The sequence below is a fragment of the Nothoprocta perdicaria genome, unplaced genomic scaffold (assembly GCF_003342845.1).
Source record: "Nothoprocta perdicaria isolate Ctin4 unplaced genomic scaffold, notPer1 scaffold_42, whole genome shotgun sequence".
NCBI classification, from domain to species: domain Eukaryota; kingdom Metazoa; phylum Chordata; class Aves; order Tinamiformes; family Tinamidae; genus Nothoprocta; species Nothoprocta perdicaria.
In genome coordinates this window covers 1,254,394-1,281,268 of record NW_020455666.1, presented here as the reverse complement: position 1 = coordinate 1,281,268, position 26,875 = coordinate 1,254,394, and the positions used below count along the sequence as shown (strand labels likewise).

At 40.6% G+C, this 26,875-nt stretch overlaps 2 protein-coding genes across 2 annotated transcripts in view; one reads left to right on the top strand and one right to left on the bottom strand.

The window, feature by feature from the left end:
* ATRIP (ATR interacting protein) overlaps positions 1 to 7,141 on the top strand; it is an 11,275-nt gene extending 4,134 nt beyond the window's left edge. Inside the window, exons 6-13 of the mRNA XM_026046122.1 lie at positions 620 to 715; positions 1,430 to 1,559; positions 2,161 to 2,892; positions 3,467 to 3,609; positions 4,163 to 4,254; positions 5,219 to 5,302; positions 5,560 to 5,809; positions 6,625 to 7,141. Coding sequence (XP_025901907.1) covers positions 620 to 715; positions 1,430 to 1,559; positions 2,161 to 2,892; positions 3,467 to 3,609; positions 4,163 to 4,254; positions 5,219 to 5,302; positions 5,560 to 5,809; positions 6,625 to 6,692 — 1,595 coding nt within the window. The 3' untranslated portion in view covers positions 6,693 to 7,141. The remainder of the gene's footprint in view (positions 1 to 619; positions 716 to 1,429; positions 1,560 to 2,160; positions 2,893 to 3,466; positions 3,610 to 4,162; positions 4,255 to 5,218; positions 5,303 to 5,559; positions 5,810 to 6,624) is intronic.
* Positions 7,142 to 11,216: 4,075 nt separating this feature from the next.
* Positions 11,217 to 26,871, bottom strand: SHISA5 (shisa family member 5; the record flags this gene model as incomplete). The annotated part of the gene is made up of 6 exons (XM_026046121.1): positions 11,217 to 14,004; positions 14,675 to 14,893; positions 16,094 to 16,209; positions 24,808 to 24,885; positions 25,154 to 25,322; positions 26,853 to 26,871. Coding segments are annotated over 6 exons (681 nt in total), but the record flags the coding sequence as incomplete, so codon positions are not given.
* Between the last annotated feature and the right edge of the window lie 4 nt (positions 26,872 to 26,875).

The following is a 26,875-nucleotide window of genomic DNA, read 5'->3' as shown; positions in this document are numbered from 1 at the left end:
AAAAAAAAAAAAAAAAAAAGGTTTTGTTTTATTTTATCTCTACTTAAAATTTTCTGATCTAAATTGTTGTTGCACTGATGTGTTCTCACCTGGTGCCTTGTAAACACCAGTATACCAGGTACAAAGAGTCAGCAAGTTGTAGTGAACGACTTTCCTTTATTAGGTGATTAACTTAAATATCCAGATTATTGCCTGCCTTTCTCASTGAAGAAGAAAGAACAAGAAATACTTGGCATGGTTCTTTAATAGGACTGCTGATTAACTTTCAGATTTGTTTATTGCCATACTTTGGTTGTAATAAGCAGCTTTAGTTGTGTTTTTTTTTTTTTAAAGAAAAGAAGGGAGCAATGCTACTGAAGAATTTGTAGAACATTCAGCAGTAAAGGTGAAATTTTAGTCAGTTTTCTAATTTCTTTTGCCATTKATTAGTTTTGTTTGCAATGTAGCTCTTTAGTATTAATTTTCTGTTACTGAGTTTTACAAGATAAATGTTTTCAGTGATCTGTGGTCTCTTTACATGCTGTATCACAACAACAGTTATTTGRATGTGTGTAAAACATAGATACTTCTTTTAAACAATCTAGTTCTAATATTAGAATGATCATTGCTATTGTTTTAGAGAACAAGATACTTGATCCTGAAGTTTTATCTGTGAAGCAAGAAGCAAAGGGAAAAAACAGTTCCTACAACTCTGTACAGAAGCCAAACACTCAAGGTAATTTAATCTCTTAATAAGAGCATTTCTGAGAAACAAATGAAACACAATTATTAGGCAGTGTGATAGTGAGGAGTCTGTTGTGTACAACATCACTGTGCAGAATGGTGTTAGTGACCTATTCTCTTTATTGCTTTTAATATTGTGGTTCTACGGTAAAATATTTATCTTGTTTCCTAAAAACACTACTACACTGTTATTGTGTGGAAGAAAAATATCATTAGCTGGGTTTTTGGTTTATAGAAACGATATGCAAATTATACAAATCTAAGTTGGTTATTACGAGACTGACTCAATAAGAATGCTATACTCTTTATTAGAAATAGATGTAAAGCAAAAAAAAAGTGCGTATTTTTGTATAAGCAAAAACAATTAGAGAAACGTACAGCAGTCAACACGAGAAAATCTTCAGTATACTATTTTATTTTGATTTCAGAACAAAATCACATCATGTGTTTTTAGTGTCTGGACCAAGACTTGTAGGGCAAGTGATCGGGATAGTTGGCTTGAGATATTTTATGAATAAGAAATTATAATATAATAAATATAATAAAATATAAGTATAATAAATATAATAAAAAGGATTTTGAGATCATGTATGTTTTTTATAAAAATAAAAAGTTAATCTTTTGGAATATGATTCTTTTTTTCTTTTAAGTTTTGTAATACAGATGATAGTAAAAGTAGTCCAAAGAGAATTATTTATCCTTTCAGGTTCTATCTTACTAAATGCACTAATGAAGCAGCCTATTGTCCCTGGGTCATTTCTGGGGCTCTGTCATCTTCTTAGCAGTAACTCTGATGCTCTACCAGGAGCTGTCTTGAAGCCTAAGTTTTTGGATTCGTAAGTTTTATTTATTTATTTATTTATTTATTTATTTATTTATTTATTTAAAACCTGCCTAGTATGTTCTTAGTACAGTGGCATACTCTATACTAAGGAGAAATTACTCGTGTAAGAAACTGCATTACTTATGTTAAACACTGTTCTTGTTAGGCCATTTAATGCAAAAATGAACACTCTTCTGTGTCTTTGTTAATTAAAAATAATGATTTTTGTTTAAACGTTTGAGCAGCACTGAAACTATTGTRATTTTGTATTGGGCAAGGCATAGAGACATGTTTTGAAGAACCTCAAAATGGCTGTTAGCACCTACTGTCATTAACGATTTGAGAGCATAGAATTTGCATTACAAAAGGAGAAGTGAATGCAGGGACACTTGATCAAGGGAAGTGCTGAAAAGCTGATCAGTGAAGAACAGTAGAGTTTTAGTTTGTCTAAATTATATATGACTTGTTTGATATAAAAATAACTGATTGAATATGCTTTTAAAAAAATACTGTAATTCACATTTCAGGTGTTTGTATAAGAACACTTGATATGCTTTCTGTTTCTAAAAAACACAAAAATGTTGAAATATTTCCTTTTGATTTTATTTGTTCAGGAAGTCCACAGGAATACCCAGCATGAGGACAACTCGAGAAGAAACTGCTTCTCTTTTACCCCTGAGAGAAGCGCAGAAACTTGCAGTGACAGGATTGAACCTGATTGCTATGGATGAAGGGTCATCTGAAGGACATCAAGCAGAAGGTGGGGAAGAGTTTTCACACCTCAAACGCTGCAAGATTCGAGGTGCTGCACATCTCTTGCCCTTGGTAGAACACTATGTTGGGGCATACTGTCAAGCAGTACAGCTGGCAGACAAGTCAGTAACTGGTTCCTGTGGAAGCCATTCAGTTGTTTCTTCCAGAACTAACACAAATGTGGTATCAAGTAAGGAAGACTTCAGATCATCTCTTGAAGAAACGACAGTTGTGTCTCTGGGCATTCTTTATTATTTGGCATTTTATAGCTGGGAGGTTGTTCACACATTGCTTTCTTCGGAAGTGGAAAGAGACTCTGCTGTTGGAGATGAGCAGATTTCCAAGATGGACAAAAATACATTGCGTGATGATCAGTGCAGTCATAAAGAAGATGCCAGGACACAAGGAGGATCACATGTTGCTCCCCAGGATGAACCTAATGCTGATCGAGCTCAACATTCTTTGTTCAAAAAGCTGCTTCAGGTTTTAGCTTTTTCTTCTACAAAAGGTTCCCAGATTGATRGTATACTGACCCAAAGCCTAAAGGTTTTGGTAAAATTAGCTGAAAACTCAACAATGGACTTGCTAATAAAGTAAGTCAGAGATAGCATTAAAATATTTCATATCCYTTATTGAGTAGTAGCTTTTAGTCTCTTGTTGAAGCTTTAATTTGTGCAGATGGTCATAGAAGTTGTGACATGAATGTGACACATATTAGTGCTTTGCTGTTCATGAATTTATTAACTGTTCCACATCAGTGACACGATTATAATTTTATATTAACTAGTTGCTGTTGCCTCGTTGCATTGTTGTAACTTTGAAAGTAAGAAAACTTAAGACCATATGTGGTTGGTTAGAATATCCATAGCATTCATTTTGTTTTGCTTTTGTTTGCATTTGCTGGTCTGTGCTTAAGAAAGGGAAACGCTTGGCTTTCATTCTGGCAAGGAAATTCTGCCTACTGATAGTCTAACATGCAGCCACAGAGTGACCTGCAGAACACAATAGAAAATGTTTTTCAGTGCCCCTCCTTTTTATTTATAACGAGTAATTTGAGAGCAGGTATGTTCAGAATGGCTAAAAAGACACCATTATAGGATATTGCTCTCCCTTATCCCTCAACTTAGCAGTGCATTTCCCATATTTATTTCTGATTTTCTTTTACAGTTTTCAGGACTTATTAAATAGCCAGACACTGGTCCATTGTGTGTGTCCAGAGACCCCTTTGCATGCTGTCCTTTTGACCGTGAGACTCCTCTCTATATTTGCTCAACACCACGTGTTGGTTGCTCAACTTTGTTCTCATTCAGGTAAAAAAAAAATGTCTAATACAGAGAATTTTTATCAGTTGAATGTCAGTATGTCTCAAGGTAATAAAAATAAGCCTTGCTGAACTCTATTAAAACCTAAAAAGGTAAACCCTAGTGTGTTAGGTAAAACTTGCTTTCTAGCGCTGAGTTTCAGTTACTATTAGAAGAATATTTTATCTTCTGATATATCTGCAGTGATTTTGACACCCATGTGGATTTTTAAAACCACTTTCCAGATTCATGCTTATTATATTGAAAGTTAATGAGGAAAAAGGATTTTTGAGGCAGTAAAGACTAATTACATCCTGTAAAGTATCTGCACTTCATGACACTGTGAGTTTATGGATTTCAGTGATCTATGTGACAAAGTCCAGTTCCTTATCAATGAAGGAGGGAATATTATGTTAAGTTTAGAGATAGTGATTTTTTTTAAGCACTACTTAAAAAGTCTGCAGTCTCCATAGTTTCTGTAATGTTTCTCTCTGTGACAAAATTAATCATTGTCAGAAACAGTTGAATACTTGGGAAAAGAACAAAGCTGTCTTTATTTCAGACACCTGCCTTCTTCTTGCACTGTACATGTATATTACATCAAGACCAGATAAATCTGCACCTGAAATGCTTTGGCTTCGGTTAGAACAAGAGGTAACTGYAGTGTTTTGTACAAGTGCTTTTTTTTTCCCTGCTATTTCCTATTTGGGCTGGTGAGGGAGCAAGAGGATGCCCAAAATGACCAAGAAAAAAACCCTCTGCTCAACAGAAACAGAACATCTCAGACTTCAGCTGGCTTCTGTAGCGAGAGATTATATTTGCTTTTAAGAGCAGCTGTTTGAAAAAAAAATTGGGAACTATTGTTGAAGATAATGTCTTCAAGACGTTATTGTATGTCATTACATAGCAGTCATAGCGAAATCATTAAAAAGCAGGAAGTGTCTTCAGATACTAGACGTGTTCAAGACCTCCATGATCAAATGTTCAGAACTTTTTTTCTACTTTTACAGTGGTAGAAGATTAAAAGGAAGCAGGATCTGTGTTTCATTTTGATTGTGCTGCTTGCTTCTGAACCCATGAGTTGTGTTATGCATGAATGGCAGTCTGTGGCAACTGATCATTATATTAATTGCATTCAGTGAAATGCTAACTGGCTGTATAGCAGTTGTTACATATAGGAAGAAAGCTTTTGTAATCAGTTTGTACTGATAAAATACCACAGAACAACTTGCCACTATTATTTTGTTCCACTTCTAATGTCATTTGAAAGAATTTTGAACCATTTTCTAAAGCTACTTTTACTGTCTGCCTGCCTGCACTGTTATGTAAAATATGTTTCACATCCCCTGAATAAGTCTTATTACACCTTGYCAGCTTTTCTCATCAGAAAGCTGGAAAGGTTTCTGTATAATGCAAATTCCATGTCTGTAAAGTTTTAGGAAGAATTAACAAATTTTGGGGGGAGAGGTGGGGAAGTAAACTTTTACTTAGAAGAAATGCTTGGAACTAGTAATGAAATGTCACTTTTTTTACTTCCCTTTATTCACAGCATAATAATTTGCTAATTCTGCAGAACCCTAGTACTCACTGTAATGCACTCTGCGTGTTTTTGTAATAGACACTTAGACTCCTGACAAGTTGCRTGCGCTGTTCCAGTCCAGCAGTTTCACTCCTTGCCACTGACTGCCAATGTAACCTTGAGGTACGTCACCAGTGTTGAGTCTACTGAAAACTTCAACATACGCCTAATAATGTTAAATACCTTTATGCCTTTTTTTAGCTGCCCTTGAGCAGAGCTGCACTGCATTTTAAAAGCTGCCTTCTCCAGAAAGGCTTGCTTTTCCTTGATAGATAATATTTTAAGATGTGGATGTTTGAAAAGTTTGATAGGAAAGATCATGAGAAGTTTTCTGTCACTGTGACTTTGTGTACTGAGTCATTTTTTTATTYCTCTTTCAGGTGGTTAAGGCACTAATTATCATGTTGCACAGACAGTGGATGAAGATCAGAAGGTCTGAGAGCAGCTTGTGTACCTACAAAGAACACATTCTTCAGTTTTTACGGGACGCTGTTTTACTCTTACACAGCCTATCTCAGAAAGATAAACTGTTTCATGAACACTGTTTGGAAGTTCTCCATCAATATGACCAAGCCATGCCTGGTGTAAGAGCCATTCTCAAAAAAACTAAAAAGTTGAGCGCCTGTGAAGGTGAGAATTAGTGAAATTACAGGTTGCTTGTGTGTGTGGTAGAGGGTGGTTGTTGGGTTTGTGTTTGTTTATTTCCTCGTCAGTGCTGGGGAAATGGCAATTCYGTTTGTGCCCTTTTCCTCATTTAACAAGTACCGTGTACCAAATGCCRTGGATGTCTGTTGCTCAGACCCAGGGGCAGTCTGTAGTGTAGTGTTCCTCGAACTTYGTTATACTGCACCACTGCTCTTTAATATTTTTCTCTTTCCTCTCTACAAATATGACTCTACCATCTGATCAAATAAAACCTGTACTCCAGCTTTGTTTTAGCTTACTCATCCACATAAATATTATCTCACACTAAAATCATTATTCCATGTTCTCCAGTTAGCATTACCCCTGTTTTATTCCCTGCATCCTCCACTATAATTTTTCTTTCTTCCTCTTTCCTCCCCTGCTCTTGCTGCACTTACCTCAAAGCTTCTTCAGCAAAGACACTGATCATCAGGTCTTGCCATGGCTTTGCACATTTCTTGTCTCTGCTGCCTACAGCCGCCTCCTCTGCAGAAATTGTCTTTCATTCTCAGAGCTCTCATGTTATTTCTTCATTCAGTCACAGCATTATTTACATATGTGTCTTAAAGCTATTGTGAAGATGATGCTCTTGTGCTACTATGTAGGTTGCTGCTAGATGTCAGACAATGTATCTGGCTGTATTTAGAGACAGAGTGGTAAATGTTCCAGTACTGGGAGGAGCATTGCATCGGAAAGGCAATGCCAGAGCAAACGGGCCAGGACTTTGGAGTGACTTTGAAATGTGGTTTTTCTTGTTGCAGAGCTGATTTTGGATGAATTGTATCCTCCTGAGCCAGAAGCAGAAGATCAAGGAATGGACTCCAGCTAGCGAACATCTAGCAAGATCTCTATCCTTCCTTAGCTAAAACTTATCAATCATTGTCAGCGTAAATCTGAAATTTAAATGAGCTATTTAATTTTTAAGTTCATAAAGATGTAACTGATATCAAAGAAAATGTGATGTAAGAAACAATTATACTGAAATTATACTGAAATGTATTGTTTTGCTATGCAAAACTACTTGTTGGCCTATGAATCGTTTTCCTTATGAATTTCATTCCTCATGAAATCGCTGTGAATGAACTGAAACTTCACTATTGTGTTCTCCATTTTATTGTGACTACAGCCTTGTGATGTTGAAGGTGATAGATGTTGGGATCACTGAGCTGATACGGAAGTGTTTTGAAAATATTTTCTCTGTTCTGTATCTTTTACAGCTGTAACTTTCTTGCTTGATTTCGAGAATTCTCATGCTGACATTAGTAAATAGTTTACTGTGATTTTAAAACTTTTTTTTTTGTAGAAATAAGTTATAGTTCACGGTTAAGTTCTGTGCAAGAAATTCATCTCTAGTGATTACCTCAGTTCACTTATTTTCCTCAATTTCATATTTCTGCTGAAAGTTCAGCTGTGGAGGTGCCAAACTAAATTACCTCAGACAAATGAGATGGTGAATGTTGAAGATAATACCCTCTTATTATACAAGAGGAGACTGTTTAGTCTGTGCAGAATAACCATTTTTGGTTGCAGTATCTGAATGTGCTCAAGTTATTTCTGCTGATGACTGAGCAAAGAACAGGTGCTTTGCCCTTTCAGATCTATTTGTTTACCATCCTGCTCACAGGTATCCTGCAACCTGAACCCTAGATCCTAAAAAGGAAAGTGTAAATGCTACTAAAATAGGTGCACAGGCTTGCCTTTTAACTAGTTCTGAAAGTCTTAGTTCTTGCTATTTTTATTTTTATTTTTATTTTTATTTTTATTTTTATTTTTATTTTTATTTTTATTTTTATTTTTATTTTTATTTTTATTTTTATTTTTATTTTTATTTTTTAAACTTTAATTACGGTAATTGCAAGTAAATGCTGCCTCCTCTTTCTGCTGCAGCTGGCAGTTCACTGCCAGGCCTGTTCCTGTTCACTGCTGTAACTCAAGCTCTCTGCACGCCACTGACAGGACCTCCCAGTAAAAGGTTTCGTTTCCCCTGCAGCAGCTGGAGGACGACTGCCAAGTCCCTGCTGAAGTGAAACAAGGTAGGACACGTGGCCAGTAACGGCAGAGCCCGGGTCTGCTTGTGTAATAACCACCCTCCAAGTGCAAAGCTAGCCCTAGACAAGACCTGCTACAAAAATTTGATCTTGCAAACAGGTATCATGACAAGAAGCCATTTGACTTATTTTTAAAGTTAATACTAAAAGCCAGACACTGAGTGGGGTTTTGTTCGTTTGCGGTGGTGGCGGGAAGTCAGAGCTTTAGAACATGGGGCAAAAACCCCTTCCTTTTTTGGAACCAAAACAATCATTTAAGATACCTCTTTCACAATAGTCTTAAGAGGGTTAGCAGTGGTAGGGCAGCATCTGACAATTAACCTGCTTTAAGTAGCAAATTCAGAGCTGTCCTAAGACAGAAAGGATTGTCACACTAGCCCTAGTGCAGTGACCTGCTATCAGCTTTCAACTGCTCTCAGCCATTCTCACCACCTCATTTCTGTAGTCATAATTTGAGTGTAGAGAGATAAGATGCAGAACACATTGTGCATTTGAGCAACTGCTCTGGATAAACAGATCAAATGACCTGTTAAAGGCGTCTGGACTAAGACCAATTCAAGAGGCCTCATATTGTTGAGGCAATCCAGAGTTATAGAACAAAACCTGCTTTTTCTTGGCCTCATCTCAGGAACATGCGTGTATGGAAATTTGTTAAGAGGGAGAAATGTGTTGCTGCTAAACATATAAACAGAAGTGCCTCTGAGGAAAAAACGCTTAGGCTAATATCTTTAACTATTCAATTCTAGCTCTAAAGACCCCTCTCCAACGCTCGGGGTACATGTACACCCCATGGCTGTTTTCCTCCCACTTCTGACTTCAAGTGGTATGGCCCTAGCTATGCTATTAAAAACAACTTCCTTCTTAGGTCTTGGGATTTTTTATATAAATTTAAGAGATCCATTCATGCGTTCAACAGCCAMCCACACCCTGAAAGTAACTGAAACGTTTGTTCTTATGAATTTAGGAGGCACCGACTTGCTCCTTTCACGACCTAATAGCCTGGAACCCTGGCTGCTCTCACGAGATATGGCCTGAAGAATTTACAGCACTGCAACATTTTCAAGGCCAGTTCTTTTTTTCCCTCATGTTATAGATAAACATATCTGTGCCTCTGCATTAACCCAGCAAAGGAATTTACTTCAACAACAAGGCCTGTCACAGGCCTGAAAAATGAAGTATTGAGCAACAACCCCCAAGCACAAAACCCAAGCCCTCAGAGGTCATGTTCTGTATGTGATTACTGCAGTCCTCGGTTGGCAGCAGCTGCCCATCTGTTCTGTTGCCCATGATCATGTTCTCCCTGTGCTGAAAGCTGAGCCCAGCAGAATTGGCTTCTCCTTAGCACAGTGCTCTGTGCAGACAGCATTAAGGCTATGCAAGAGCTGGAGAGAGAAAGCAGTTGCCTCTATCAGTTTTAGGCAAAATGCAGTTAAGCGAGATGTATTTTTAAGATCGACTGCTACTACCCCCTTTAAACAGTTGCAGTGCAGGAGGAGAGATATCAGCACCTTGAAGAGCATCTTCCTGCACTGATAAGGAACCTGTGCATAGAGATAAAGCAAATGGGGCCACACTGCCTCAAACACATCCCAGGCTATTTTCTACAAGGTGCAGAATCACAGCTGAGGTCAGAGGGGACCCCTCCAGCTCAGGGACTCCCTTCCCTCTTGTCAAAGGAGATTCTCACAGGCTGTGCAAACATCATCCTGGTTTCCATCCTGTGAGCCTCAAAACACATCTTTAAAAACCCAGCTTTAAAAGAAGGAGGCAAGTATAAAATACTTCATCATGCAGCAGATTTAAACACCCCGATTTGTGCCGTCCGACCTCAGCTAGTTTCATGGTTTATGGTTATGGCTAAGCACAAGATAATAGGAGAGAGAACAGCTCTGAGGAGGGAAAACAAAAACCCCAAAAAGCTGCCATCCTTCTGAGCTCCTGAAAGGGAAAAATCTTTATTTTCTTTAGCTTTATCTTATCTCCACTAGGTTTAACTCGGGCCTCTTTCTCCCTTATAAACCTTGCTTATGAGCAGTAAATCTTACAGGGGCCCTGAGCTGCCAGCAGTACTAATTTACAAGTAGATCTGTTCAAATAATAACCTGAGGGGGAAAAAAATAGGCCTGGAACAAACAACTAAAGCAAACTTGAGTAGTTACTGCACATGTCCAGATTTGATATGAAATTTCCATACTCAGAGAAACAGGAGAGAATGACTTGTTTGGCARTAATTGCTGAAGTTCCTTCTCTGTTCTCCAATTCCTCTGTTCAAACATGCCCATGGATCAAGACAGATGCCAAGTACTGTCTGGAAAAATGCAGCTGAACTGCTGATCCAACATGATAAAGACACAGGTACCAGGTTTCCCCACCCAGCTGCAGAGTCTCAGCTTTTTAGCTCAGGGTTTTGCTCTGCTAAAATGTCTTCACACATAGTAGAAAGCACCACTTTTATCGTAAGTGGAATTAGTCAAGTTGAAAAATGAGGCCTGATACTCAACACACAAGTCAAAGAACGTGTTGGGAGGAGGATGTGGGGCATTAACCACATAGTTCAGCATTCTGTGAAGTCTGTTTCGTCTACGTTAGGCTTTTCAAGAGTTTTGAAATTTGTTAATCGATGCATTCAAACTTGCCAGACTTCATTCACTCCTTAGTCTGGACCAGGTCCTAGAAGCAATCCTTTCAGAACGGCTTTACAGCGTAGTGTCAGAAAGTCCCTCCRGGAGTTTATATGGTCCTTGCTTTTTGTTGTGCCTGTGAATTTGATCAGACTCTAGTCTCCACTCCCAGAAGTGGTTATTTGCCACATTCACCACTTAAAATACACTTGCTAGAGCTTGCAAAAATGTTAGCTGTCAAACACAACGGAGCAAATGTAGTTTTGCAGAGACACTCTTATTAACACACAGATTCAGCCTAAGAAAGCATAATTGATAGAATATACTTCAAACACAGCATTTATTACAAAGGTGCATAGACTTTATGCCATTTCTTTYGAATACTTTTGCTTTCAACTACAAACAACATATAAAGCTGGGTTACAATATGTAATAAAGTCAACAGATTATCTGGTCAATTCAGTACAACAGAATACTCTATGGTACTTAATTTCCCAATATTTCTGAAACAAAGGCACTTACATAATTAAAAAAAATTAAAAGAACATATACTTTTTCAGCATTTGAAATCTGACTTCCAATCCCTTACTCCTCCAGCACAGGACGTAACTGGTTTGAAATGAAGGAATTAGCTCTTTGGAAATGACACAGAGTTATGATTAAACTAAAATATCATGGACCAACTTCTTTTCTATAGCCAACATATTCACTTAAGTGTATGAAAACAGGTTTCAGTGGATTTGCATGGGAATACCTGAACAAAATTTGGTCCCGTGTCTTATTTTTGATGATGGTTAATACACTAACAGTAAGAAAAGATCTGGCTAAGTGCTCCAATTAAGAAATGAGGAAAATGGACTATTTTCTTTCAACTRCTTTTGTAACTGAAGTAGTTAATACATTCTTTGTGTATTAATGATTCAACTCTTGACTATCGCTATCGTTATCATATACTCATTGAAGATAAGGTATAAATGGACAGGCTCCTTAACCCCACCTCTCTTTCAGGACACCCCATCTCCTCCCACTTCTCCTGGATCACCCTGAACATCTCTGTACTATCTGGTCTCTTCTATATCTACCCTAAAAATTCCGCTTTGGGGCTTCTGTTGTCGTTGCTRCCACTACTCCCCAACTCCTTACAGTAACATGCTTTTTACTTAGGGATGACAGATGGCAGATGACAGAGCCAACTTCCRAAGTTGCAGACCTTCCTTTAATATCCAAATTACAAACCTACTGACACCACCACGAGCTGCCTGGTTTGTCACCTGAGATGCTGGAAAGAAACAGAGCCACAGAGTAACTTCATAAACGGAGCTACTGGAAATCGTACCTGTGCCCCAGAGCTGCCTGCACCTCTGCTCACTGGCCRGATTCATCCTGGGCACAGGTGAGCAAAGCTCTTTGCTTCCTTCTGCGAACACACAGAGGTAGGATCTACATAAAGGATGACTTTTGCACTGCTTTAGTGACCTCCAACACAAATACTCAGGATTTCTAGGAAAATGCTTCAGCAACTGACACTGGCCATTTTTGGTTGTTGCCTTGCAACTCCTAGCTGTGTAATGAAGCAGCACCCAATACCTGATCTGCAAGACAGGGAAGARAAAGATCAAAAGAAGAGACACTGCATTCTTGCTTTGTGAATGTCTCCTGGCACTGTTTCATGCTGTCAACTTAAACTCTGTGCCCAGAGAGACATAAAAGAGGTGCATAGGTTATCATGAATCACAATGCTAACTATGCTAACCAACTATGCTAAAAAATGATACTTTTTTTTTTTTTCTGAAATGCCCTAAGATTTTCTTAATCAAGAACTGGAATAACTTAGAAAAGAACTCAATTGGAAAGAGAAATAAATAAGTCTGCCTTGGATAGCAGCAGTTTCCATCCAACATTCTGCATAGGTGTATGAGATAAAACAATTCTACCAGTTTCCAGATCATTGATTTTTAAGCAGTAATAGAGGCCAAATGTAGAATCCTAGGACAGCCTCTCAGCAAGTAATATCTGTATATGAGATGTGTCAAAATCATTCCACAAATTATGTCACAGTGATTGATACAATGGTCAACAGAGAGCTCTTCTGGAGAATAACAAATTGTATTTCAATATTAGACAAAATTTTAGAATATACTAAAAAAAGACATGAGTTGCTTGATAATTACCAAGTTGTACAGAAGCCAAGAGCCTTGCAAATATTGGTAATAGTCACAAAATTGCTTTAAGATGTTTTCATGACTGTAAGCATGATGCTGGAAATGCATTGTGTCTCTGTGACCAAACCCTTCCACCCCTCTAACCTGACTTCTTGTTCTCTTTTCAGGGTAAYGGGAATGTTGAAGACAGAAGGGAGCTTTGGTCTCTGCTGCATATCAGGTCAGTACTTCTTATTCCCCTCCAATATTATTTCTCAAGCACAGGCTTAGTTTATAAAGATCCCTACAAGGTTCCTGCTATACACAGTAACAAATGCTAAAAATTAAAAAAAAACCTATTTGTGATTTTGCATATCTCCTATAAAGTCACTTCCCCTGTGATGATCCAGGACTGAATACTGGCACTCACTTCCACTCCACACGCACGATTAAGGTGGTGAWTTGTTTTTTCAAACTACTCTGTAATACACAACTATTACACAAACCAAGGACTTATCCATTAATTTTGTGCGGAATTCTCAGGGTTTCAACTTCTAATCTAGTTGTTGTAGTGRATGGCAGAGGGTTTGTTTCTTTTTAACTGTTTTTCTATGAATTAAAATAGCTTGAGAAGCTGTAACAATGAAGTTACAGCTTTTAAACCTTAAAATAGGAAAAGAAAACAAGGAAATAATCAACCCATGCTATTTAGCATAAAAAAATGYAGCTAGCACAAAGACAATTAAACATAGTTTACTATTCCTTACAGAATGCAAATATGTTTCAAAAACGAAAAATTCCCTTTTAAACCATAAATGAAGTGTCTTACAATGCAGCCTACATAGTGACAGTAACTTCAAAACAGGCATAACATTATCATTGAGTTTCAAAGAGATTAAGTTCTTACATTTTAGCACTGTGCAAAATATTGCTACAGCTCWGGGTGTGTGGAAATGCTCATGCTAGGTCATTCCTTTCAATCTCTTCAAAATTCACTTCAAAATTATTCTACAGCAAATGTTAGAAATTTGAAATACTCCCTCATACTTTTCTCACTGTAGTTTGAACAAAATCTCTTTTTGTATTTGCTTGAGGTATAAGTAAATTATTTCTGCAAGAAATAAAAAGATACTGAAATAACTTTCACTTTAACAAAATAGTTGTCTTCCAGGAAAATATACTACGTGGTGTAAACAGCACAAATTGTATTTTTAAAAAGTTTTGTATGCAGAAGCATTGTAGCAGATCTGTTCAATAGATGGGCTTCTGAGGATCCACATAAGCAGGATTGTATGGGGGCTGGCTGACGGGGTAAGGTGCTCCTGCACCACCTGCAGATGCAMAACACAAGAAAAGACAGATTTACAAAACTCACATTCTGAATTCTGCATCTGTACCAATTTCAGTTCTCAATGCGCGTTTGAAGAGTTCAGTTTATCTAGTATCTTAACTGGGAGAAAATGTGGTGCAATTGATAAAGCATTTGCATTTTTCAAGTTAGGTAACAAAGTTTTTTTGTTTTATTTTGGTTTTTTTTGGAGTGTATGTGTGTATTGGGGTACCCACAAGCRTATGGTGAGCCCTCAGAGAAGGATATGTTTGGAAAAAAAAAAGGGGGGGGGAGAAAGAAAAAAAGAAACAGGAAAAAAAGAAGGGCAATTTGGTCCAATATGCCAACCAGTAAAATCAGTGATGCGAACACAACAGGACATACCTGGCATACCTGCTAGTACATGGAAAAGTTAGAATGAATCAGGAAGAAAAAGGACTAGAAAAGGTGTCCGGAACTCTCCTAGTAAAAATATCACTGAATTAAAGGTGCCCCAAAAGTAACCACCAAGCCCCTAAAACACTGCCACATACATACTAGATGTACCCAACTGTGACCATAATTTACTTCCATTAATAATGGTAAATAATAATGCTCTAAAAATAGACGATTTGCTTTAACAGAAGTGTGTTTTCATCTCTCTCAGGGGAAACGCTGCRCGGCTTCCTTACCTGCCATGGTTTCATGGTAAGCGGGGGGTCCGGAGGGCTGCGTGGGGTACGGGGGCGGATACTGCGTGGGATACGGCGCGGCCGGCATGCCGGGCTGCGGCTGGATGGCCACGGGCTGGTAGCCTTGGTAGGGCGCTGCGGGGTAGCTCGCCGGCACCGCTGCTTGCTGCGGATACGGAGCGTGCACCACCGTGGTGGCCGTGGTGGCCGTCACAACAGCTACAAGCAACCAAGGAACGTGGTTAGTGCCGGTGGTCCTCGGAATCGGACCTCTCTTCCTCAGTCCAAATCCGGGGCAATTTCGTCTGGAACTTCCATGGGAGATTTAGGGATCCATACCTCAGGTTACCCTTCCACTGATCTTCATAGCAACAGAGGTTTCACATACCTGGATGGCGGCCAATTTACCTCCTTGTTCCTCAACCACAAAGAGCTTTTTCCTGGCTCTTCACCAAGCAGGAGGAATTCCTTTCTGCAGCTGGGTTATCTATCATTCTAGGACAAACTGCTCATTTCTAAAGACATTATCTATTCTTAAGGATAGTTTGTGCAATATCCCTCTGTCTTCCTATGGTGACCCACTGCCCAAATGAGTTTCCTTAAGTATGGTATTTGTGTGCTAGCATACCTATATGTTAGTATTTCTTTTGCTAATAATAGCCAGAACAGTAAATACGCAGAAGTAATCCATTTTTGCAGGAGCTGATGTTGAATTATTGGTTCGTGTCTCTATTGAATTAAGGGAGCATTAGAGCTTTGCAATAAGCTGCAATAATTTGTTTTCCAGATCTCCTTATTCCTTATGCTACAGCTATGTGTATTTATCAAGATTCCACTTTTTAAGAATAGTGAATGGCAAAACCAGTCTTTTACTTTCCTCTCATTTAAATCTTGTTATAAACATGCATCTATTTCTGYGACTGTATCCAGGCTAAACTCAGCTAACATTTGAACTAGTCTTAATAGCATTTTAATCAAGTTATTAGAGTTTTAAATAGTGTTTCCCTTTAAAATTACCATTTTTAAAAACTGATCTTAGAGGTGCACACACAGGATTCGATTATGGAATTTTAAACAGCATAAGGTTTGTCCATATATATCAGTATGTCAACTTTTATTTTGATATAATTTGAACTGTCAAAGATTTAGAATAAAGGAAGATCACTAAAATATACTTAAAATGAGGAGGGAAGGGAACTTTTTACATTCTTAGAAATTCAGCATCTCTCTGCTACTTCACATTTTGAARCAGCCCAAACACTTATTTCTAAGCATTTGTTTAGGTACTAGAACCTCTGCATCAAAAGGACAGGAAAAGATGATTTGCATCTTTTTCAGGATCACAGTTTTYTAGGAAAAAAAGGTCTTACTGGGARAGGTAAAGGATAAGACAGTAAATATAAATGCAGAGGTACTCACGCCTTGGTCTTCGACATGCTTTGTACAAACAGCAACAGGAGCAGGTGAGGCACAAGATAATAGTGATCACAACCACAGCAAAGAGGGCAATCCCAATCCCAATAAGGGTTCCAAAACTGCAAGACAAACAGCACCAGAGGTAACTAATGTCTCTCGTGCAATTTTATTGCTATTTAGCCTGCATTTGTTACCAAACACATCACTCTTCCTCCAGTCTGTTACTCCTACTACATCATGCATTTGAMTAGGCAGCCATTTCCAAGTGCATCCCTATATCAAGCTCCGCAAAATGCGTGGAAGCAGATCAACACTTACAAAGGTGCACTCTGCTTTGTCCCWGAAGAGGACTTCACGTGGCTCTTTAATCCTTTTATTTTAGTGCATCTCTTTATGTATTTCAGGCAGTTTATAAAGTATTAAGCCCAGCCCCCAGGGAGAACAGCAGGATTTAGCAGACCTCTCCGCACTGCAGATTTCTTGGCATTTGTAAATGACTGTTTTAGAAGCCATATTTCACTTGCTTTGAAAAAATCTGAATTTCAGCCAACTTTACTGCAATGAAGGAGCACGTGGCCCTAGGTTGGAGAAGGCAGAGCACTGCCCACCAACACCAGCATCCAGAATAGAAAGGCCAGATACTGCAATAAACTCTGTAATGAGAGCCAAATGAAGGAAGCAGATGTAAAACTTSCACAGACCCCTGCTTGTGACTTCTCTTTATCACGGAGGAAAAGAAAAGTAACTGTAAAGCTTAAATTCTCAGTGACAATCTCTTTGTCATAGGAAAGGTCATGTTGTTTTCAGAAAGGTCCCTTTTTGAAAGGTCAGCAGACAGAAAATTCTATGTCTTCTTAAGATTGTTTAGATGAGAAAGTAAAACACTGGAACCTAAGACTATCTGAAGTGTTAATTATATTTACTTCAAGCATTAAGTGATTTGCCTGAAATCCAGAGCAGCTCTTCCAGGCTAGCCAAAGTCTCCAGCATTTTTACGTATTAACTTCATGCATCAGTTTTGGAAACAATCACAGGAAGTGGGACTTAATGGAAAACAAGACCTAACATAACAAGTAGAGAGCTGTTTTTAAACCATCCTGTTTTTGCTTCTTCATAGAGATTTTAGCTACAGAACTTTCTGGTTTTCTTCCCGTTCAGTTTCCTCTTACCAGCTTTAAACAAAATGACACACATCTAAACCCCCAGCAGTTTTAGACTTGGCTATCAAATGCAAGACTTATTTCTGAGCATCAGCAGCACTGGAAGGTTTGGCAACTGACTTTAAAAGAATGAAAAGCAGTGCACTGCAACAGGATGAGAGGTAAGGGGCACAAGGCACAGGCTGGCAGGAGAAAAGCACTGGTCAAAGTGAAAATGAAAGTGCCACAGCCACTGTAAGAGATATAAACATAGAAGACTTTGCTAAGACAAAAATTGTTGTCATGCAAAGGCTTTTCTCTAGCTTTTTCAGTGCCTCCTCCTTCCTCCTGAACAGCAGCTTCCTTTCAGCACAGCCATCTCATTTCAGGATGAAATGGAGAAATGTCTAAATGCTACAAACAAACTAACACTGCAGGAAACTGGCAGGGCCCCTATCGACCTGCACCAAATTCAGTTCTTCCCTACTCCATGCCAGGAGTCGGGAAGCAGCACGGACCCTTCTGCAGCTCAGCTGGCCACCAGCAGATAAATGCTCACAGCTCAGCCTGAAGCAGGGGCTCCATTGGTTTATTTTTATTTGCACTTCCTCCTGAAGTTCTCTCATCTTTGAAGCACACCTCTCATTGCTTTTCAATAGCTATATTAAGAAAAGTGACAGTAGTAAAAACCAGGAAAGAAGAAAAAAATCATATTTTTGGCTCGTGTTAAAATGACATGACTATGGCATAGTGCAATTCTGCAGAGCTAACTAGAGACATATATTTAAAGTAGAAGTGTGTCAAGTCTATATACACTGTAGAATGAGGTCCTGTGTTTTTGTGTGTGAGCACTGTGATTCAATTCTGTCCACCAAAATCCAGTGTGATGAGTACTGACCAAAATTATAAGTCCTGAGAAACAAAATACTGGGTAAGACAGCGGACGTGTGAGTTTTAACCACAGTTTTCTAAGGAGAATGCACACACAGACTACTGCAGGCAATTTTATCATCCACACCACAAGACAACATGACATTTGGAGAAAACAGCAGCGTGCGCTTTGACCTTGCAGCCACTGATGCTCTTCAAAAAAMGGTTGTTTTCTAATGATTTCCCTTGCCAGTTCTGAGAACTGTTTGGGATTATCTGCATGGTCAGGCACTACTGTACTGTATTAATAACATCTATCCTTTTGCTGCTAAATGATTACTGCCCTGATCACTTTTTCTGAGCATTTAACACTGATGTAGAGTAATTAATGACTTTAACCCTCCTAGAAGATTGCCGGTAAGGATGCTGAGGAAAGGCAGGAAGACAACCAGCAACAGGAGGCAGTACTTAAGTGGGGCCTGGCTGCAAGAACAGTGTTGGACAGACTTCTCGAGCTCGGTGAGTCACTTGCATACACAAGATATTCCATATCTTGTACAAATAGTCTATACTCCTTTCCTGCTTGAGAGTGTTTCCTCATCTAGCTGCTTTCACTTGGTGAATTTGTATGAAAAGACTCTTAAAAAATATATATTTAGAATATATAATATTTTAATTAGTCTGCATAATCCAGGGGAAAAAAAAACCCTCATGGGCGATTGAAGCTTGAAGTTACCTCCACTGTAGGGTTAATAACCACGTAGCCACACAAGAAAACAAAAAATAACCCCTACCCATAGTGGATTCTGCTGGCAAAAGCCCTAGTGCAGACTCTGTGCTGGCTGGATGCTGGTTTAGGCTCCCACGCTATATGCCACAGTCCCCAAATAAGCTACATACTGCTGAGCTCATTCACTGCCATTTCCTGTTTCTTTCTCGGCACATAATAAAAGCTCTGCTTTGCCAATAACCTAAAGACAAAACAAAATAATAAAAAAAAGGAACTTTTACTGTAGCAATGATAAAAATGCAGCTTCTCATAAATGTGATGGAAATGTAAATCAAGAGAGGAGGCCGTGCCCTTGCCTAGCACCAGTTTGGGCTAGTGGGAGCACTGAGCCACACTGCAGACCAAATGTGCTCGAGAGGAGGTCGCCCGGCTGCAGCTGCATGAGCTGCCGGTGCTACCCATGGGCTGTGGTGGCCGTTTGCCCCAGGGCCCTGTCCCCTGCAGCCTCATCTCCTTGTGACCTTCTGGGAAACGAGGGCACGGCGACTCCTCAGGCAGATGTCTTTTGACTGAGGATTCACAGATTGAATAGCATTTTTTCAAAATTTCGAAATCCTGAAGTGCTTCATCACTAGCAGGTCTCGAAGATGGCTTAACCGTTTCTCAAGCCACAATGCAGTGACGTGAGCTCAACTTTACCAAACTGTCACATCTAGATTTGTCTTTGAGGTAAAATGTTAACGCAGGTCACTGCTTGAGAGCACTCCTAGGCTCCTGCTTAGATGCAGCTCCTCAGCAAACCCAAACTTCTGCATCTTGCTTTGCCCAACCTGCCAGCAGTGCAGATGCACACCCAGGTCAGCACAAACTGCGAGCTGCCCAACTACTCTAGCACTGACAGGGACTGAACTCCTCCTGCAACCACCCAGAACCTCCCGTGACCTTTCACAGTTCTTTCTAGATACCCTCAAAAGATGGAAAATCCTCAAAAGGATGGAAAAYCTCCAAGTGCATCCCTTTGAGCTTTAAGCTCATAATAATAAACTTACAGGAAGAAAAAAAAACCCTGAAACTAGAGCTGGTTACTATTCTTGAAAGATACATCAACTTCTCAATGCTTTTTAGCACAASAAGTTCTTAAAGACTCTATATGAGAAAGTGTCAGGGAGGGAACTTCCTGCATTTTGGGGGTTTACTCAGCAACCTGACGTCCGTACCCAACAGGTTATTATGGACAGTGTACACAAGGATCCTTTCTTGGTCTATAAACTGCTTGCTTGCAGTAATTATATCTGTTTGCATAAATTCCTTTACAAACCACTCTAAAAATACAGTTTCTCAAGGAAGCTTCCCAGGAAAATTGCTACTGTACCCTTCTGTAGACAGCTCAGAGTAATTGTTCTAGGTAGCTAAAATATTAAAAACATCCAAGTAACAAAAAAAGGGAAAACAGTAACTGCATTCAGGGGGACTAAGCAGCCTTTCGTCAGCAGTTCAAGAATTAACATGATCATTTCCTGCATCTCACAGAAGTTTCAGAGATAGTCGCCAACCTTTTAGTCCCTCAGCATAAAACTCACCCCTAAACTCAGTACGAAGTACTCACTTCTACAGATTATAAATAAACCTTAAACAGTCCTTTAGTGGCAAAAGAGAACGTAAATTACTTGTGGATAATGTAAATTACGCACAGACAAGGCAAAGTGAGTCAGTTCCTCTTCTGTTGTCACAATCCCAGTTCAGCATTGAATTCCGGATGCCCCTTTTTCTTTTTGGCTAAATTTGAACACAAATTCCCAGCACAAAGCCAATGGGAGGGATTTTTCTGAAACGATTAACTGAATTAACAGAACAAATTCAACTGAAAAAAAAAAAAGTATTGCAGAAAAAAAAAGTGTTCTACATAAATGATAACTGCAATAGTATGAAGTTGCTACAGTGAACACCACACTAATTCAGAAAGTGCTTTTAACGCTTCTAAGTTTTAAGCTACTTRAGAACTAGCTTGGCTAAAGAGTTGTAGTCTCAAATACAACAGAAGTGATTCCGGCAGACTGCAGTGTGGGGCACGACTTGCCAAACACGTGAAACAGCAACCAGAGGAAGTTCAGGTTACCCCCACCTCTGCTTACCACATACGCAACTCTTCCATACGAAATGGACCTTTTTATTTACTCACACTCGTCATTAAGAACATAAAAGTCAATAGCAGGGCTCAAGAAAGAATKAAGTTTAAACAAGGCAAATTTATTAGCCTCCACTACAGTGAACTGACCTGGTTCTTCACCCTCTGTCTCATCAAGAACAGTGTTAGTCATCATCCAACATCAGGGAAAAGCTAACGTCACACAAATTAGAACAAGTCTCTGTAGCAGAGTCCACAGCTGGCTGACCAGTATTTCTCTTTTTAAATTATTTTCATTATAAACAAAACCTTCATAAAAAGAACTCATAAAAGTGACTTTGATGACTGGTACTTCTCATAGCTTAAAAAAAAAAAAAAAAGGGAATCTAGTACAAGCTAGTAAAATTAGTAATCATGGAGAGAAATATCACATTAGAAATGCTACAAAATATTTTCATTTCGTCAAAGGAGCACTGTTATGCATTTGCTTATTTCATGAAATGGAGCTAACCGTTTTGAGAACACATCATACCTGAAGTTTTAAAAGGCTGCATCCTCCTACAACACAGAATTTAATCTCTCTGCATGTTTATACCAGGTTGATTTGCAATGGAGGTTACCATTTGTACAGGTTTACATTTACTGTTCAGCCTAATATAAAGCACAGAATGATTTTTAAAATGTCTTCAAATTGAAATCTGAATTGTTTCTATACAAGGAGCTCACATTTCTTGGTGAGATTAGCTGTGTCTGAATGCCAGCCTTACAGAAAGGAGCCTGTATGCAGCTTAGCTCATTTATCACATAACATATCCAGGGCAAGTGCTAAAAAAGAAATCCTCTGTGTGTGATAGAGGCCACTTACATTTCCATAAGGCCCTTTCCCATTAAAAATTTTCCTCATGCTCTTATCATTGGCAAACCATTACTGATGTTGCAGCATCCAAATATACAATAAAAATGTGAAGTCTCTGACACTGATAGGAAGAGCAGGAAAAACTGGATTTAATGCAACATCACAATGATATTTAGCTTGTCTTGGGAGAAAGTATATGCTTTAAAAACCTCTAATTGAGAGATAATAAATTAGGATCATCATATCTTCCATGGTYAGAGGGAGAGTTAGTTTTTACCATCCTAGACATACAGCAGCCTATCGTAGGCTCTGCTTTGCGAAGGAAAATGCACATTTTTTCTTCTTTTTTTTTTTCTATTTCACAGATGGAGGCCCAGGTCACAAGACAAGAATGGATCTGAATTATCGCATCCCTGCTGTAGCCAGTCGGTATGTTCTCTGCTTGCTGAAGCTTCCCAGGAAGACTGTAGTTCTGGCCTCCCTCTTCTCATTACATAACGATGAACAGCCTTTTTTCAAGTATAACCCTTATCTGTTACAAGATCAGCTGTGACTTCCAGAAAAATTGATTCAGCTACTAAGCTCTTTTAACTGTGTACAACGAATTTAAAGTTTTCTTCTAATTGAATGGGACTGATTATCACCCACTCAAAAGACATTATTTTCTTTCRTGGCTAACACATAAATTCCGATCTGCCTCGCCCTCTTGAGCACTCAAGAATACTTCACCATTAGTTCAACTGTGGATGTGAATCATCTAATTTCTCTTTCCAGTAAGGAAAATTGGAAAGTTGGCCTACCAAGGCTAAACAATCACGTTACCACAGCAGATTTTGCCATGAGATTTTTGATTCCAGCACATGAGAGAAGAAAAATCTAATTTTGACTGTTTCACAAAGAGGTAATACTAAGTACTGCAAAATGAGAGAGAAAAACAACTAAATTAGCTTAGCTGCCTGCATCCCTGAAACAAGAGCACCATGAAGAAATTTCAATTTTTGCTAATTCAATAAAAAAGAAAGTGAAAACATCTGCAAGTAGCAAATCCCTGCCACAGYGCACGCCTTAGCAACAGAAGTTGCTGAAGTTGTACATGGTCATCTTACGGGCATGAAGAAAATGGTGGGAAATAGAAGTTCGGGGCTATAAAACCATCCTGAAAAGCTCCAGCTGATCTTCCAGGAAGAGGAAACAGCAGAGGAAAGCCAGGATCTCAGTTAATGCCGCAACTTTATTCTTTTCCTAAAAGGCTTTAATTTACATCTAAATGTGATGTTCTGGAAAGCACGATGCTTCCAAGCACCCAAAACTACATTACTGAAACACCCTGAAGGAAATGCTCCTTATTGTCTTAAAGCTTGACCAAAAGCAGATGCTAGCAACGGTCTGCACTGTGCACAACTACCTCGAGCAGTGATGCCCGCATTAAATCCTGAGGGATACCAGGAAAAAGAAGCCTAGTGAAAGAGAAGCTGATGCTTTACTTGCACTTGTGATGGGGATCTCAGGACAAACAGAGCACAAGACAAGCTCAACAAGCAAAGTAAAACCTCCCTCRTTACACAACATACAGGAAGAACGTACAGACTACCGGACTAAACCCTTTCCTAACACAACCCCATACAGATATAGCCTAAATGTGGCTGGATTTCCAGGCAGGGAGAAGAGACACCCCAGCTCACCTGGCCTCATGGCACATCCACACTTCATGCAAAGCCCTCAGAAAGGTGAAAATCCCATAAAAGCTACAATTTATGATCAATGTGATAGCCAGCATGGGTAACTCCTAAGGCGGATGCAAGAAAGAGGAACTGCATATTGTCCGACCCTGAAAACTTGCAATGCTGGGAATCAGCTGCTCCAAAACAAACAGAGCTTGTTGCTCTGGGAAAGAAAAAATAAATAAATCCTGGGTAAAGCTGTAACTAAACAGAAACCTCCTGGTGGCTTGGTGCCTGAGAGCTGGCAGAAGAGATCCAAAGGGAACCCTCCTCATGTTCATTCCTGATGTTGAAACAGCCGAAACCATTAGTCACTTTGGAAAGTTTTGGGATGTGGCTTTCATCCAGAGGCACATTCAGGTAGCTTTCCAAAGCATACGTTTTCTGTGCATGCTTTCTATGAACTGCTGGCTGGTAAACAAGCTTGATGCAAGTCTAGGTCTTTGCATCTAGCATTAATTTAAGCTCGTGCATTAATTTATTGCTCGAGCAATAAATTAAGCTCGTTAATTTTTCAAAACTGTAACGTAAATGAGAGAGGGAAAAAATAAAAAGACACAAGGAAGGCCGAGAGTCCCTAGCGATCCCTTATCTCAAGGGGAAACATCCGTGACGCTCCCTGTTGCCGAAACGCTTCCCGTCACTGGAAACGCATCCTYGCGGAGCGCAGGCCGCAACAGCTAGAGCTCAACGCAAAAAAACAGCGCAAAACCCCAAAGCTCCCGCTCACGGAGGGGACGGAGCCTCCGCGCCAGCCCCGGGCAGCACTCACCCCATGCTCCGCTCCGCKCCGCKCCGYKCCSKGCCCGSCCSSCSCGCCGCGCCGCCCCCGCGCCCGCCCTGACGGCGCTTCCTTCCCCCGGCTCCCTCCCATCGACCGTTCACATCCCGCACCAGCTGAAACCGCTCTTATTCTCACGCGCCGCAACGGGTCTGACCAGTGTTGCTCACCCCAAGTGCAAAAAATGAGATAAAAACAGGGAGATTCTTCATAGAAAAGCAGCTTCTTCAGTAGGAGACAATCACCTCCTGAGACGATCTGCAGTTGTGCTGCGGCTTTGGAGGCAAACCGCCATTCAGGAATGAGAATACAGAACATTACAGGCAAGCAGCATAAGCCAAACTTTTGCTCTGTCTTCAAATATTCTGCAGAGTTTGAGTGCCCTCCACTCTCAAAACACAAGCAATTCTGTTTTCATATCGGCAGGTACTGATCACATAATAAAGAGCCTGCAAATAAAGAGCATCAAAGAAGCTAAGCCTTGCCAGGGCTTACCTGGGGCCGCTGTCGAAGAAGTCATCATCAAAGTCTGCACGGAAATGCAGGAAATTCGCCTGGCTCGAGTCAGAGATGCTGCAGCAAGAGAATTCATCTCAAAAAGGGAATGTGGGACTTACTTAAATACAATTAAATACCTACCAGATCATGCATCAAATTGTTCACCTCATTACTACAATTCTGCAGGTAGATTACATGYATTACATGCATTAATGCAGATCCCCGATTGAGCCAGAAATGGAGCTAAAAGATCCCACTATATGTTTTAACCATGAGACTATATATTTGTGTCATCTGGTGATTAAAATGAATGCCTGCTGCATATGTGCAGTTTGCACCCTACCTTCCATCAAGCGGAGAGCACTTAAGCTGTTGTTCCTCATCGAATTTCAACAGGGCATCAGAGCAGCAGTATTTATGGGTGCAATCTCCACAGCAGAAGTTGGGACAGGATTTTGCAGGTTGCACCTCGCCATATTTATCAATATAAGCCTCACAGTCCTCACCCAAAACTGAAAAAAAAACGCAAAACTCAAGAATCAGTAACTAGAAAATAATCATCATGCCAAGTATTGCTGCCAGATTGATCAGCTCGCCTAGGTTAATATCTAAACAGGTTTCAGGTACTTCCATTAGGAAAAAATCAATTATTTCTAAATCAATTATTTCCAAATCAATCATTTCCTTCCAGGTATAGCAAAGGCAAATACATACTGGAATATATGAACGGATGGTATCTTGTGAGGCCAAGATCCCTAGGAACTGAACTGGCCAAGCAGCACAGCCACAGTGGTGAGGAATGGGAAGGGTTTGCATAGGGAACGGGGGCTGGCAGGATACCCCCTGCTTTTCAGCAGGGAAGGATTCCTCTCTAAGCAGCACCTGAGGGTCAAACACTTGCAAAATGCTCGCGAGAGGAAGACCTAAACCCGGACTTCAGGCATCACTGCTCAGAGAATCTAGGCAAGGAAGGAGGAAAAGGTGACAAATCRGGTTCCTTCAGCAGAAAAGTAGCAGATACGTCCTGAAGAACAACTGAGTTTGCATCTGAACATAGCCTTGATTCTGCAGCCCTAAAATATACCTGACCTCTCAGCCAACACCAGGGAAGACAACAAAAAAAAAGAAAGAAAATCACTGTTCTAGGAAGTTAAAGTTGAAGGTTCACCACATAGAGGCAAGCTAGGACCTCTCCAGCTCCGAGTACTTCTGCAATCAGGTTTACACATTCTTGTTCCCAGTTCACAGAGCGTTTTCTTGGCAGCCGCACAACGTCATCAGACAACCATCTCCTTCCTGTACCGCCGCTGCGGCAGGAACAGGCAGCTAGCGCGGGAGCACGGGCGAGCTTAGGTACAAGMGAAGCAGGCAACCAACAAAGTCACTCCCTCTGTCTCGCAACGGGGCTCCCGCCATGCAGGAAAACAGCAAGGGGGAAGAAAGATCCCCACCACTTCTCCAAGCATGGTCCTGGGACCAGCCAAGCGGATCGAATGCCTGAGCACTGCCCAAGGAGAGGGATTCGGCTCCTGCTTGGTTGCTCTCCTTCTGCACTGGCTTCGGTCCTCGCAGGACCCTCCTGAGCCCTTTCCAGCACATCAGCAGCCTCCCTGCAGCTCGCGGGYCGCTCTGCTTTTGGCTAGCGGGTTTTCAGCCCCAGGAATGATTCACCTGAGCTCCAAAGTTGCCCAGTGGCCGCCCAGCCGTGCAGGGCGCGAGCCGCAAGGCTGCGGAGGGCAGAGATCGCCGCCTCTGCTGGCAGGCCGGTCCCCGAGGCCCCTCACGCTGCAGGGCTCGCACATCAGCACCCAGCCCCTGCACCCGAGCGCACGGGCACGAGGGGCTCGAGCGCCCACGCGGCGCTGGCCTCTTCACGGACAGCTCGTGTCCGCTCCCACCGGCGCCACCGGCGCGGGGCGGCTCCCCCCGAGCGCCGCGGGAGCCTCGCGATCCGCCGCAGCTCCCGCCCTCCCGCCTCTGCTCCCCGCACGGACCTCCCGGCCAGACCTTCCCCCGCGCCCGCGGAGCCCCGCCGCGCTCACCGGCGGGCAGCAGCAGGCAGAGC